Source organism: Ochotona curzoniae, unplaced genomic scaffold (assembly GCF_017591425.1).
Source record: "Ochotona curzoniae isolate NIBS_2020 unplaced genomic scaffold, NIBS_Ocur_1.0 contig_430, whole genome shotgun sequence".
Taxonomy (NCBI): Eukaryota; Metazoa; Chordata; class Mammalia; order Lagomorpha; family Ochotonidae; genus Ochotona; species Ochotona curzoniae.
The window spans coordinates 13,096,748-13,112,518 of NW_024466219.1; the positions used below are offsets into that span (position 1 = coordinate 13,096,748).

At 42.0% G+C, this 15,771-nt stretch overlaps 1 protein-coding gene across 5 annotated transcripts in view; it reads left to right on the forward strand.

Moving 5' to 3' along the window:
* The window catches only part of PPP1R12B (protein phosphatase 1 regulatory subunit 12B), a 205,877-nt gene that overhangs the window by 155,321 nt on the left and 34,785 nt on the right, over positions 1 to 15,771 (forward strand). Inside the window, exon 1 of one of the 5 annotated variants that reach the window (XM_040985451.1) lies at positions 5,794 to 7,591. The exons of the other annotated variants lie outside the window; for them this stretch is intronic. Within the exon in view, the coding sequence (XP_040841385.1) occupies positions 7,490 to 7,591 (102 nt within the window). The 5' untranslated portion in view covers positions 5,794 to 7,489. Of the gene's footprint in view, positions 1 to 5,793; positions 7,592 to 15,771 lie in introns of those variants that run through there. 5 annotated transcript variants of the gene reach the window in all.

The following is a 15,771-nucleotide window of genomic DNA, read 5'->3' on the forward strand; positions in this document are numbered from 1 at the left end:
CCCCTTTTGTAGGCTAATAGTTTCTCTTTAATGGCACATACAACAAGCAGAGTGATATGTTTTTTCTCTGCACTTAGTTACTGTATTATGTTTGGTGCCCCAAATGCAGTATGCTTACAACTTAAGACAGAGGTGACCGCCACCAACCTCTCTTATGGAAAAGAGCAGTGTTGATCTTCAATCATGAGTTTACTGAGGGAAATGTGAACCTTATTCTTAATTTAGGAAAAATATGAGTTGGAATGGCAAACATTCTCCTGATGCCCCTAGTGAAAGCCCTTAGGTGACCTTTAAGGACTCTATTCATGCCACATGGCACACAAAGTATGCGCAGGGTGTGTTTGAGTAGTCTGAATGTTTGCCTGTTTGAAGATGATTCTTGGAATTATGCCACGTGTAACAGCAAATCTTTCTCTGCTGGTCTGTAGTGATGTTATTTACCAAACCCCAAAGTGTGTTCTGATCAAGTGTAATACTAGGTCCCATCTAGAGCAAGGTGCCAGTTTGCTAGCTCAGTGTGGACTATGCTTCTGTCCTGCCTGACTGTAGACGACCCTTCCTCTCCGTGTCTGTGAAAGACTCACACCACCTCTTTGTATTTACCATCTTTAAACATTGCTTTAAAACTTTTGACCATGATTCACAGTGACAAATACATTTTACATTGTGAGCTAATGTAAGAAATGTACAATATGTAACTGGAACAACAGTTTTAAGGAAACATACCCTTTTTGTACTATGCGTCACGTACTCTGACGGTCACTATTCCTTTTCACTTTATGGTCAAGTAGTTGGGAGCCACTGAAGTGATTCCTGACCTACTGCTGAGCCTGTGTCTGCAGCTCATGACTGCCTGGTGTCAGTTGCAAACTCAGTTCTTTAGGGAACGTGTCATCTTTGTAATGAAAAGCTGCCTTCCAGAAATTCTCCAAAGTCGTCATCTCTTTTTCTTCCTTTTCTGTTCTAGGAAGATAGAAAAACTGGAGAATTGTTTTCTTTTTCTTTTCAAATAGTTCAAGCCTGTAGAAATATTCCATTCTTCCTCACCCAGAGACCCACTTCAGGTGACTGATACTAGTTGTGTCGGTGTCTTGTGTAGCAATGGCAGAAGGATCCATTCAAGGATCGTAGTTACGCCCAGCTTGTGTGTCTTTCTCATCAGTCTGTTACTGTTATTGTTGAGCAAAGCAGTCACTGTCCCCCTCACCGTGAATCTGCCTCGTGTCTCCTCATTGTTAGACCCAGTTCATGCATTTGGGGACCACACCATCACAGGAGTGGCGCTGCACTCTTCTTATTTCATGCTACCCATTTGCCTTATTACTGGTGGTGTTGAATTTGATTAATTAATGTGAATTAAGATGATGTTTGCCAGGTTTCTCCACCTTAAAGTTCTCTTTCCTCCTGTATAACTAATAAATAGTTTATAAGGTGACACTTTGAGATTATGTGACGACTAGTTGCTTGTCTACTTTCTCCCACTAATTTGGGCATCCGATCGTATTTCCTTCTTGGATTGATTTTATAATAATGGCTGAGCAGTGGTGATTTTTCTAGCCTCATTACTGCCTCTGTGTTTATTATTGGCATTCTATTATAAGGAAAAGATTTTCGTCCTCTTCATTGATTTTTTCTTCCATTTATTTTCTGTTCATTTCTTTATGTTAGGTGTATATTTTCCTGTTTTATCTGATAGGTTATAATTTGTTGTTCTCCTTATTTTGATGCTCAGGTACTCCTATGTTTAAGACTTATTTATTTGAAAGGCAAAATGCAAAAAGAATGGGAGAGACAGAGAGAGTTCTTCCATTCACTGATTCATTCCCCAAATGGCTGCAATGATCAGGGTTTGGGCAAGTGGAAACTAGGAGCTGGGAATTCCTTCTAGATCTCCCATGTGAGTGGCAGGGAGTTAGGCCATCATCCACTGTTTTCACAAGAGTACTAAAAGTAAGCTGGATTGAAAGCAAAGCATCTGGACTTGAACCAGAACTCCATCATGGGAGTACTCCAGCATCTGCTTAGCTCACTGTGCTACAAGGCTGGCTGCAGGTTTGGCTTTTTGTCATGTCCCTAACACTGTTTCAGACCTTTCTTTCCTTCTGGCATAAGAGACCTAGGCTCATTTTTCTCCTCCTGCCCCAAGGCTCTGGAATTAGCCATTTCCCTAGGGAGCCCTGTTCTTGTTAAGGGTTGGGGGGTGGCATTTAGGTACAATGATAGTGTCCTAAATGCCACTGACATGTTGTTCTGCTCAGGCCCATTCAATGGACACAACAAGGAAATATGTATGTGATTATAGATAGGCTTACTTACATGTACATACAAACACACATTCACCTGTTATTTTTCTATCTGTATTGAAAGTCATGAATCCATATCAGTTCAATTTCTGTGTTCTTCCACAAGTTTCATTTTACTTTTCTTTCTTTTTTATCCCCCTCTCCTATTTTTTACCTGCCACTTCCAACAGTATCTTTAGTGGGTTTACTGATTAGTGCAGTCTCCCACTCAATGCCCATATCCTAACTAGATCAAGCTATAGCCCTACCTACTCCTATGCCTTCCTCCAGTGATAGCATAGGAATAAGGAAAGTTTGAAAGAGAGAGGAAGGAAGACATGATTTTATCTTAAAGCATTTGAAAAGGAGATCTTTTTCAGTTCATATAATTACAAGGAAAATGAATGCATGGAATATAAAAACTGGGATTAAACTCTTTGCTTCAACTTTTCCTTCATGCTCCATGTATATTTTATAAATGTGTGTAATATTCACCAAGCAATGTTACAGATTCACGATGAGCATGCACTTTGTCACCATGCTGGATGGTGTATAGTCTGTATGATGGGACTTCAAAAGCTTCATGGAAAATAAAGTTAAAAGATAAGGTACATTGTTCATGAACTTTTAAAAAGGATTTTTTTAAAGGTAGAGTTATAGAGAAGAGGACAGACAGAGGAATTTTCCATTTGCTGGTCCCCTCCCAAAAGGCCACATCAGCTGGAGCTAGGACTATCTAAAACCAGTGGCCAGGAACTTCTTCAGGTCTGCCACATGGGTGCAGGGCCCCAAGGACTGAGCCATCTTCCATTGCTCTTCCCAGTCATCAGCAGGATCAGAAGTGCAGAAGCCAGGACACAAACTGGCAACTATATGGAATGCCAGCACCACGAGCCCACTACAGTGCCTACTATGCCGCAGCACTGGCCTATTCCTGAACTTTCTGAAGACCTCTCATGTCACAGACCTCAACTTATAAATAACTCCACAAGTCACCATTATTATCACCAATTCAGAAACATGCCAAGCAAAATTCATCAAAGGCTTAGAATTGATCATGTCAGGTCATTAGGCAGGAATGTGAATTTCAGCTCAAGATACCTTGGGTGCAAACCCATACTGCTCCCAAAGCACGTGTTCCCCACAACAGTGGGATGTTAGTTGCTTTGACAGTCATTGTAAGGGGCAGGGGAGCGTTTTATCGAACACTAAAATTCTTAAATCATGACACTTAATTTTCTTTGTTAAAAAAAAATACAAAGAGAAGAAAATAGGTGCTACTCAGTTGGTTTATTATTTTCTTCCTCTAGTTGAGAGTTGGGAGAATTGAACCAATGGTCAGTGAGCAGGGTTGATGCTGTGAGGCATTTTATTGGCAACATACATTTTATTTACATGTTGATGGATGCCATTTCAGAGACATCCTCAGGCTGACTACCTGAAACACCTTATTCAGTTATAATTAATAACCCCCGAAAGTTTATGATCTCCTTTCCTCCCTCCCTCACCCAGAAGAAATAAAGCATTCTATCCTTACTATCTAGAGTAAATTATTTTCTAAACAAGTGGCTCTATGTAAAGCTTACCCAAAAGGAAACCTGTCTCTGCTGAGATTTTTCCCATCCTGGCTTGTTAGGTTACTAAATCTTCATTTAAAGAACTTCCTCCTGAGAAAGAGAGAGAGATTTTTTTTAAAACTCTCAGATCTCCCTCCGTGCTGACTGGGCAGAAGACGTGTGTCATCAGGCAGCCTTCTGAGTGAGAATGGAGATGCCCCAGGCCAGAACGCTATAATTTATGACACACCAGTGTTGAGAAAAATGTACGCTGGTATAACCTCTGCATTTCTAATTCAGGAAAGAGTCTAGAAATGTGTAATACCTGAAAATTAGTTCTTTTTTAAAAAAATGAAAGAAAGAAGACTTGGCTAAGAAACTTTTCATTCTGTTCTTATTTTCAGTGGGTTGTAAAAGATACTTTCATTTGTACAAGGGAAGCCTCTGAGTCAGAAAAAGCAATAAATGTTAACTAAGTAGAGATAAAATTAATATATAAAAGAACAAATGAATAAAGAGAGAACTTAAATTTGACTTTCTGGAAGATTTATCTCTATTCCTATATTTCTGACATATTGTAGAAAGCATCTCAAAACCCCAAAATCTTCTTAAAGGATTGAATTTCAGATTTACCTAATCAACCAAAACAGTCCTCAGTTAGACGTGTTTTGCCGCACTTACTGATTTTGGATAAATCATTTAACCTTGCAGAATTTCAGTATCCTCCTCTCTAGGAAAATAACATAAAATTGCTTTTTTGACCTGGTTGAGAGAGTCAGGTAGAATCATTTTTAAGAATGATTTGTTTTGTTTTGTTTAAAGATATATTTATTTATTGGAAAATCAGATATACAGAGAGGAGGAAAGACAGAGAGGAAAATCTTCCGTCTGATGATTCACTCCCCAAGTGAGCGCAACAGCCGATGCTATGCCGATCCAAAGCCAGGATCCAGGAACCTCTTCCAGGTCTCACACACAGGTGCAAGGTCCCAAGCTTTGGGCTGTCCTTGACTGTTTTCCCAGGCCACAAGCAGGGAGCTAGATGGGAAGTGGAGCTGCCAGGATTAGAACCGGCGCCCATATGGGATCCCAATGTGTTCAAGGAGAGGACTTTAAGAATAATTTGTAAGATAGATGAGCTTACCATTGTTAATCCTTCCTGGCTGGAAGTGGATATAATATAGAGTAAGAGACCATTTCCGTGTCAAAGTTGTTATCAATGAATATAAAATCACCACATAAAGTTTAATCAGTTTGGGAAACTGCGGTGATCAGAATTGTTTTGTTTTATTTTGCTTTGCTTTGCTTAAGATTTATTATTTTTACTGGAAAGGCAGAGTGAAGGAGAGTTAGCAAGATTGTACACCAGTTTAATCCCCACGTGGCTGCAACAGCTGGAGCTGAGCCAATCCAAAGCTGGAGCCAGGAACTTCTTGCGGGTCTCACACACAGGTATAGGGTTCCCAGGCCATGGGCCATCCTCGACTGCTTTCCCAGGCCACAGGTAGGGAACTGGATGGAAAATGGTGGAGCAGCCAGGACACGAACCCACACTCATGTAGGATCCCAGTGCGTACAAGGGAAGGATTTAGCCACTGAGCCATCACTCCAGGCCCAGCAATCAGAATTATTCTCACTAACCACTAAGCCGTATAACTTGCTGACTGTAGGCATGTTACTATTTGAGTTAACATCTATATTTCTGTTATAAATAAAGAGTTCTAGTATAGACAGGTTCACTCTTAACTGATGGAATTAGCTAGATAAGCTGTGTCAAAATGGAAGATTCAAAGACCTGAATTAGCAAGGTAATTGAATATTTAGACACGGTGTAAATGATTCTAGCTTGTGAAAAACTACTCAGTCTTCTTTAAGGAGTTTTTTAGATTGAAAGTAAGTCAAGGCTGGTTTAGAAATTCTTTTCCGTCTGTGTTCCTCAGACCAAGCCCTAAGGAGCTGATCACATCCTCTGATTTAACTTGTCAAAATTGATCCCAGGAATTTAAAAAAAAAAAAAAAAAGGACATTAAGACTGTTGGGGGAAAATCATGGCATGATGGGAAGGTCTAAAGGAAAAAAAAATGTAAATTTCATGTGGATTTAGGGAAGGCAGGATAGACTTTCTAAAATCCCAGAGAAGTTACTTGTTAGTTAAGGATAAACTTCACGGCTTAGAAGGCATTTGGCCCAGAAATGTTGGATAAAGTAGTGATGACAACACAGTGCAAAAAGATGTTGTTTTCGAGGCCAAATCCAAAATCCTTCAACACCAGGCAAAAAAAATTCCTGTCTTTTTAACTCTTGATTTCCCCCTGCACTACTGGTTCCTGTAGGCCTGCAGTTCCACTACGTTCCTTTTCTTTCTGCATTTCTGATCCTTACTTTTTTTCCCCTCTCCTGTATACCTTTGTCCGCCTTGCCTTCCCCAACTGCAGCATCTTAGGCAATTCTGACAGACTTTCTACTAAATGCATGGTGTATGGAGGGCTCCCTGTCCTGTGGACCAAAGTTGCAGTTTGCTGCCCTTCCTCACAGTGTAAGGAGAATGACATCGCATTAAAACGGAGCATAAAAGACCAGGGGTACTTTGACTAATGTTTCTGCCTTGGCTTTGTTGCTTAAGAGATTCAGAAGTGGAAAAATCGCCATTCCCTTACTGAGCGAGCGTGTTCAGAGCATGTTTAGAGTGTGTGCAGACCGCTGCCAGCTCTGAGGCCGTGCACTGTGGAAGGCTGCGGGGTCTGCCCCCGACCGTGGCCCCCGGAGGGCCTCCCTGTGTTCCTAGAAGCGGGCAGGCTTCCTTTGCCTCCTACAAGTGGCAACCCGAATTCAGAGTTGAAAGTGAATCTTTGCCCTTGGCTCTTCTCCAGCATTCCTCGCTGAGCGAGTAGGGATTTGGAATGTCAGAAAATAGAAGAGGGGAGGGGAGATGTGTGTGACTGTGAGTGTTTATATGTAAGAGCAGCCCGGTCTGTGAGCACTTCGGGAAGCGGACTTCCTCAGACCGCTTCCTGCTCCTGCACTCTTGGTTCCTTATTTATGGGTTTTTTTTTCTGTCGCTGTTGTTTATTTGTTTGTTTTCTTAAGTTGTTTAGCCTGAATTTGTCACATCAGTTCCAAACTCTTACAGCTCAGAGGAACCAAGCTCAGAGAAGACAGCATGATTTCCAGAGAGAGTGTGTTTCTCCCTCAGGATAAAGTGGCAGTAGTTGTTCCCAGACTCGTCTCCGGCAGAACCCAAGGTCGTCACTCCTGTGGGATTTAAACTGGTGTCATCAGGAACCTAGACTCAGATGGTACTGGAGAGCAAACCTCCAGACGAAGTGTCCTTGTGGGAGAGTCAAGGACTGAAGCTAGGCATAAAAGGCGAATATCCTCTCGTGTAAGCCGCCAGTCCTGAGCACCTGTGGCTGAAGCTGAATTGAAACTATTGATGGAACACGCTTCTCAGACTCTGTTTAATCCTGGACTGGTTCAGAGCTCAAGACTGTAATTTACAGGGTGGCTTTTATCCTTTATTTAGTTCTTTCCAAAGTCATCTTGCATCAACTCGAAAGGAGAGATTCTGGGAGGGTAACCTAGAGGGACAGCTGCCCAGCTGTGTGTGAAGAAGCCAGTGGTTGAGTGTGTCTGTCTGCATCCCGAGGAGCCATGTCCTCTTTATATACCCGAAGTAAAGAATTCACTCGGAATAGAAAATCGCAGTCTGATTCTCCCCCAGCATCTCCCTCCCCGACCGCCAAGACACTCCGAGTAAGCAGCCTTTTTTACTTCTGTGTGTTCACAGTGGTCGCCAAAGTGGAGAGTGTGTGTTTGTGTAGCTTGGGGGCTGGGGGGTAGGGGTTAGACCAAAGGTGTTTCGGAAGGTATGGAGATCCATAGAAGAAAACAGAAATTTCGCAAGTAAAGACCCTGTTGGTTTCACTACATTCATGCTACTAAATACAGCGTTAAGTGAAAGCAGACTTAAATATGTCAGACCGCAATTTCTGTCTTTTAACATTTCACCATCAGTTGTATCACAGACACTGATTTGAGTCTTTATCATGATATTTTTAGGGATTTTCTTAACTTCCATGGCTGTATTTAGTTGCTGTCTTTTGTTTATTTTAGGGGAAACTTTCCCAGAAGGTCATAAAACGATCTGCTGTAAGTCTCAATTGAATGCAAGTTCCTGTGGATACTTGTATATGTGTGTTTATGCAATAGAAATTGCCTTTGCCTGCTTTTCATATCTTTCTGTGAATGATAGAAAAACCACAATGTGCAAGGGATTAATGCAAAATTGGAACTTCCTTCCTCGGTCACCAAGTGCCATCAGAGAATGTGGTGCTTCAAAGCTCAGCGGCCCTTGGCTGCTGACAGCCAGCAGTGTGGAGGTGCTTGTGATGTCCTGGGCAGAGCCACATGACGTTTGTCTTCATCCGCTCTGGTGACTCTGTGATGAAGTGATTTACATGCAGGCATTTGCATCTGATTTCCAGCCTTCCTCTGCAGGAAGCTGCCACAAGCAAAAACTGCTACCAATAGCAAGCAATGAGAAGTCTTAATGAGCATATTAGGTAGAAGACGAGTAGCAGTTCCTTCTTGGGAAACGAGTTTGGGCTATATCGTGTATACAGCTTAAGGAGAGGCATGGTACCAGCTTCCTTATTTGGAAGCTGTGGAGAGAAAACTTTGCAAAACCCGGAATAGACCACTGTGCTTCTTTTCCATTATTTCACACCCATTTTCAAGTTCTTTCTCACCTACAAATTGCCACAAGGTGGCATTTTGAGTATGGCATCTTGGTGTGCGTCCACGACCAGGGATGCTTCATTACCAGGACAGCAGAACAGTGCCATACGCGGCTGAGAGCCCGGGGAGGGGCTCCAGCGTATGTGGCAGTCACTGAGGTCCGGGCGTGCTGCTTTAACTCATGCTTTGCAACCTTTATTTTCTGTGAAGTCACAGTATTTTCTCACCAGCTGCTGTTGAGTAGTTTCTGGTAACTTTCAGTGGAAATTCACAAAACTGAACACCTTTGGTTTGTGTTTTTCTTTCCCGCTTTCCCCATCTGTGGTCCCCGGCAGCTTGACTGGGTGAACAGAGCCTCTTGATATTTGCTGTTCGCCCGTCTAAGAGCGGCTCCGATGGCTGCGTGTGATCCTGGGGATCGCTCAGCTGCTGCGCCTTTTCTGTGTTTTCGTTTTTTCTTTGGAGTTAGGCATTCTCGTCTCATTCCTAGCAGCTACCATCCACCCTGCACACCCCCACCCCACCCCCTCTCCATCCCTGTGTTTTAGACAAAGGTCATAGTGGGAGAAAATTGGGGATTTGGATTACAGGAAACCAAAACATGAATGGTCTTAATAAGAGACTACTTCCCATTTTTAGTGGTCTGCGGCTCTGGATTCCCACAATAGCACCAGCTTACTGTAACCAACTTCCAGTGTCCACATAGCTTCAGGCCAGCCTGGAGAATGTGGGTTTTCATATAACACTCATGTTCAATTGTGTTGCTTATGTATTCAGTGTCTGAGACAGTGAAAGAAAAGCAAGATTAATTTGGAAGCCACGAATGCTCAGACTTTATTATAAAGCTCTAGGATTCATTTCCTAATATTCCATTAGCTTCGTTCTCCTTTCATGTCCTTTCGTGTCTGATTAGGGTGCCCTTTGATGGATGGTTCTGTGGTGGTGGTATTCTAGGCTCACATGCCTTCTGATGCCTAGTTGTGTCTGACGATCCCCTGCCACGGGTTAAAGGTGGCTATTGCTACATCCATTTCACCCACAAGGAAGCCAAGATACATACAAAGAAGTGACATCCTCAGCAAATGTGTAACAAGCTTGATCTGGTTCAAGTCTCTAGCTCCAAAATCTATATGCATCAGCAAGGTGGACTGTATACCAGATGGATTTGAAGCTCAAGGTTAAAAGACATGCTGAAGGGGCCAGCACAGTGGTGTAGTAGGCTAAGCTTCTGCCTGCAGTGCTGGTATCCTATATAGGTGCAGGTTCGTGTCCCAGCTGCTCCACTTTTAGTCCAGGACCCTGCTTATGACCTAGGAAAACACCAGAGAATGGCTCCAAGACCTTAGATCTGTACACATGTGGGAGACCCAGCAGGAAGCTCCTGGTTCCTGGCTTTGGATTGCTCCAACTTTGGCCATTACAACCATTTGGGAATGAATCAGCAAACAGAAAATTTCTCTCCTTCTCTCTGTAAGTCTACCTTTCAAATAAAAATTTTTAAATCTTAAAAGATAAGGGGAAAAGCTAATAGTCAAAATCTTAAGTAGCCATGGGGGTCAAACATGAATCCTTGTTGGGGCCACAGGAAGATGAAGTTGTAAAGCCGATGTCTTTACCAGCGGAGGAGCTAATAGGTCCCCCGGCCTAGTTCTCAAACTCTAGGCAGCTGCTCATAAACGGTGGGCCCACAGAGCAAGAGGCCCCAAGGGCCCCAAGGTCTCAGGTTTCTCTTAAGGGAGGAAATGCTTGGGCCTTCCTAGCAAAAATATGAGAAGTTGTGTTGCAGAGTTAAGGCCAGGGCAGCTTGCCCATCATCGTCATCCAGGTTTCTGTGGCTTGTATTCATGCATGCAGGTTCTTGAAGGGTTACATAGAGGTGCTGTGCCTGTTCCAGTGTTCTTCAAATTCTGAGCCAGCACTGAAAAGTTTATCATATTTTTCCAGTGATGTGAAAGGGAATAAATATTAAATGTTTTCATATGAGGAGAATGCCTGCAGAAAATTTTTAAATAATTGGAAAGAGAATATTAAAGCACCTTGCTTTCCATCAAATGTTTAAGAAGCAATAACCAGGCCCAGCATGATAGCCTAGTGCCTCATATGTGCCAGCATCCCAGATGAGCGCCTATTTGTATCCCTGCTGTTCTACTTCCCATCCAGCACCCTGCTTGTGGCCTGGGAAAGTAGTAGAGGATGGTCCAAAGTCCTTGAGACCCTGAACCTACATAGGAGATCCAGAAGCTCCAGGCCCCTGGCTTCAGATCTGCTCACCTCTAGCCATTGCAGCCACTTGAGGAGTGAACCAGTGGACGGGGGATCTTTCTGTCTGTCTCCTTCTCTCTGTGCATCTGCCTTTCCAATAAATAAAGATAGATAGATAGATAGATAGATAGATAGATCTTTTTTAAAAAAAAGTAATAGGCAGGATCATTTTCCAATGTTTGAAAAATTGAAAATCTTTTTTATATACCTTTTTTATTTAAGATTTATTTATTTTTATTACAAAGTCAGATATACAGAGAGGAGGAAAGACAGGAAGATCTTCCATCCGAAGATTCACGCCCCAAGTGAGCGTAACGGCCGGTACTGTGCCGATCCAAGGCCGGGAACTAGGAACCTCCTGCAGGTCTCCCATGCGGGTGCAGGGTCCCAAGGTTTTGGGCCATCCTCAACTGTTTTCCCAGGCCACAAGCAGGGAGCTGGATGGGAAGTGGAGCCGCCGGGATTAGAACCAGTGCCCATATGGGATCACGGTGTGTTCAAGGCAAGGACTTTAGCCGCTAGGCCAAGCCGCCGGGCCTTATACCTTTATTTTTAAACTCCTGGCAGTACCTACTGCTTTTAATACCATATAATACAATAGTTATGTATTTAGTAAGCCTTTGACCTTTTTTTATTAATATAAAAATTTAATATTTATCTGGAAATTGTGTAACTAATATACTCCCTAATGAAAAATCACTCATGTGCAGAAGATAGTGCCTGTCTGTACCAGCCATGAAGGTCTGAACTTTAAAAATAATAGTTTCACTCTCTGAGTACAAATGATGCCATTAATCAATGGCTTTTGAAAAAAAAAAAGTGTCTTCTTCCTCAACACAGAGTATCTCTCCCCCAGTCCTTTTCCTAGCCCCCAATCCCTCACTCTTTCCCCTGAGAATGGTTCTAGGGGTCTGTGTGCTACAAATATATTGCTGCTTGGGTCTCTGCTGACCCTGAATAATGAAGCAGTTTTTAAAAAATAACTTCTTTTGGCTTGCACGTTAGTTCAACATCTCGTCTCTTCCCATTGGCTAGCAGATGGACTCATGGCTGGCTTGTCAGGGGAGCAGAATAGCTTCCAGATTCCTGCTCTGTGCTGTGAGGAACCACACTGGGGTAACTCAGGGGGGTTGGAAGGCACCACCTCTCTTCCCACACTGTGAGGAACTGCAGCATAAAATGCCCAGTGCACATAATTTCCTTTTTACAGTCATTTTCTAACATTAAAAAAAGAAGGAAATCCTGAACTACAAATACTCTGCTACCTCGAGCTCTTGTTTTCACCACTGAATATTATTGGATCTAAAGTTTATAAATTCTGTCACAGAAACTAGTCAATTTAGACAGTTTATCATTTTTTTAAAGATCCCAGGAACAAGAGCCAAATGAGTAATCACTAGTTAGTGCTCTCAAGTTATCATTCACTTGCTTAAAAAATGCTTTTGAGGAGTCTGCCTGAGAGAAAAACTGCTTACAGAATTCCCAGATTGGATTGCTTGTATGGTATTTATAAAATAAAGGATATATCCTGAATTTAGTCATCAGCTGAACCCCAGACAGATTTTCATGGAATTAGTATCTGTGATTAAATAATTTACCTACATCTAGAAAGCCAGGGTCAATAGCATTTTTCCATTTAATCTGGTATTTCTTTTTTATTTTTTATTTATTCTTTTCATCTGCTACTTCTTTTTTATTTTTAATCGGAAAGATAAATTTAGAGAGAAAGAGAGACAGAGAGAAAGATTTTCTATTCACTGGTTCAATGCCCAAATGGCTGCAATGGCCAAAACTGAACCAATTGAAGCAAGGAGCCTCTTCTGGGTCTACCATGCAGATGCAGGGTCCCAAGGTGTTGGAGCATTCTCTTTTGCTTCTTCAGGCCACAAGCAGGGAGCTGGATGGGAAGTGGAATAGCCAGCACACAAACCGCTCCCATCCGGGATCCCGGTGCTTGGAGATGGAGGTGGTGATGGAGTTGAAGTTAAGCTATTGCTCCCAGCCCATGGATTGCTATTTCTTTGGGTCTTAAAATATCAACAGAAAATACAAAATTTTACATAATAATGTCATTCGTTTATAACTTGCTTTGTTTTATAACTAACTATGAACTAATTCATATACCTCTGATAAACAATTAGATGATGAAAGATTGCACCTTTCATGAGAGACTAACCATGTGGCAACTCTGTGTAGGAGGCCAGAGCTGTTCTGCCTCATTGCCTCCTAGATTGTGGGTGTTGTCATTCTTTGCACATGCTTTGTGCCCTCTCTGGCAAGTGCCAGACCATTCCTTCGTGGTGTGTCTTGTCCTCTGTTTCTTCACCACATTGGGCACCTCACCAATCTGGAATCCATTTTTACTCTATAATCTGCTGTCATGGAATGAGAAACGTTTGTCTTTGTGAACAATGCTAATTAAGAATGCAATCTGTTAACCATTTTTCCTGCCTAATTAAAACCACTAGTATATTGGGTTTTTTATTTTTCTTTCTGGCTTTTTTTCTACTCCAGAAAGGAAAATAAAGTAAAATTCTTTAGTTCAAGGAATCATCCAAGGCAAGAACAGTACATGCAACCTGTAGAAATAAAGTAGTTTCCCCATCTAGAGTCATTACATTAATTTCAAGCATATATTGGCTTAGTTTACTCAGGTTCTTTGTAGACCTGAATGAGATGGCCTCTGAAACCTTCGTTGACCAGAGAACCTGAGAATTTTGAAAGCATCAACTCCTCTCCTGCAAGCCATATCCTGCCCTTGCCATTCTAATTCTGTGGTTATGTGGTAAATAGGACTTTAAGCCACCTGCCCTATTTTAAATCTTCCCACAATTAGTATACCATTTTTGAACATTGGCTGTGTGGTAAACTCTGTATTGGGTCCTGGAATTCATAAATCAAAGACACAGTTCTTGACCTTAAAGAAAAGACAGAATAATTGAAAAGATAAAAAAAGAAAATCAGGATTCTATTACAGGAAATACATTTTCAAGTAAAGACAGGCACAGAGTCCTTCAGGAACTTAGACAAGTGGTAAGTGCATTCGTCTGACGTTTGAAGAACAGTAGAAGCTGGTTGAGTAAAAAAGGCAGAAGCAGCACAATACAAAGATAGAAAAACTGTGGCAGTAACAAGTGGTTTATCCAAAAATCTAGTTGGAAATGAGACTGGAGACAGCAAGGATCAGGTCATGTGGGTCTAAACTCTGTCATTTTGAGGGTTGAAGGAGTTCCTCTATGAATAAAGGGTGAGATTTGAAAGTGAAGCTGCTGTGGTCAGAATTGCATAATAGAGAAGTAACTAACAGCTTTGGAACCTGGGCTGTGGGGGAGGCTTAGGAGGCATCCAGAGCGCTTGCCCTTTTTTGCAGTGTTCCAGGCAAGAAAGGCTAAGGTCCTGACCAGACATCCTGTGGACAGAGAAACATTCAGCTATTCAGAAGATGGAGTTTACATAACGATGTGATAGCAGGGAGGTGGAGATGGCAGGGCACGCGATGACTTCCAGTCACCTGGTTAGGTGATTGACAAATAGTGATGGGACAGAACTGAACTGGCAAACATGGAAAGCAAAGTGAGGCTGAATAGGGGGATGATTTCAGTTGTGGGATATGTTGAATTAAAGGGACTTTAAGAACTTCAGAAAATGGTGTCCAGAAAGTGATTTGTCTAAAGTGGTTTGTCACTGGAAACTCATGGAGGACAACAGGCAGCCCCTGGATGCTGTTCCTTGTGTAGAGCTATTATAGTCAGTCTTATGGTAAGTGACCATTCTTAAAGGATCCAGAATTTAGGGTTCAGTTACTTTAGGGTCAGTTGGTTGTAGGTTTGCGGTAAATACCGACTTTGGTATTGTTTTAGTTTCTTTTTTTTATTGTCATACTATTTGGATGAACTCACAATAACTTACAGTCAGAAGCCTGAAAAGAAACAGAATTGATTTTTATTAGCCTTTTATTCTGGTCCAGCCCCCTTCTGGTTCTGAACTTGGCCTGCTTATTGCGCAATAGGCGGTGGTTATCCACGGGTAGGGCCTCAGTGCTCACGACAGCCCTGCACTCAGCAGACTTCCTTGGTTACATCTGTGTGTTCTACCGATGTGGCGATTGAATAATCAATCTTTTAAAGTTGGAGTGAGCATTTTGCCTACTGTTAAGACTCCTACTTCCCATATTGGAATATGTAGATTCAGGACCTGGGTGCAGCTAATTCCAGCTTTCTGCTCATGAAGACACTTAGAGGCAGAAGTGATGTGATGACTTCAGTTCCCACCACCCGTGTGAGAACACTGGACTGAGTTCCAGGATACTCAACAGGTGCCTGAATTCTAACCTCATTATGATGCTTTGTGAAAGCAGCATTTTCGTATAGGAGTTGTATGTCAAATAACAAATGACTATTTTTTAAACTTGCTTGTCTCCAAAAGTATTCTGTGTTCAAGTTGAACTAAAAAATAAATGGTACTATATTAAATTCTTTATTTTCCATGATCTAGTTCCTTAAGCTCACCCTTTTTAAAAAGCTCTTTATTTATTTAAAATCCCATTTTTAAAAGCTCTTTATTTATTTGAAAATTAGAATTACAGAGAGGTGACAGACTTTAAAAAAAGGAAAGATCTTCCATTCACTGGTCCTCTCCCCAGATGGCCACAATGTCCAGTGCTGTTAGGCCAAAGTCTCCATTTGGGACTTTGACACGGGAAACAAAGATCCTGTACTTGGACCGTCTTCTGATGCGTTTCCAGGCACGTTGACAGGGAGCTGGATTGGAAGTGGTAGGGACTTGAATCAGCACTCATATGGGAATGCCAGCTTTGCAGACAGTAGCATAGCCTTCCACATCACAGCTCCAGTCCCAACAAATCCTATTTTAGCAAAGGAAAAACCTCTTAAAATAAGAAGAGACAAGCCTAAATCAGTAGCAAACTGTGACTT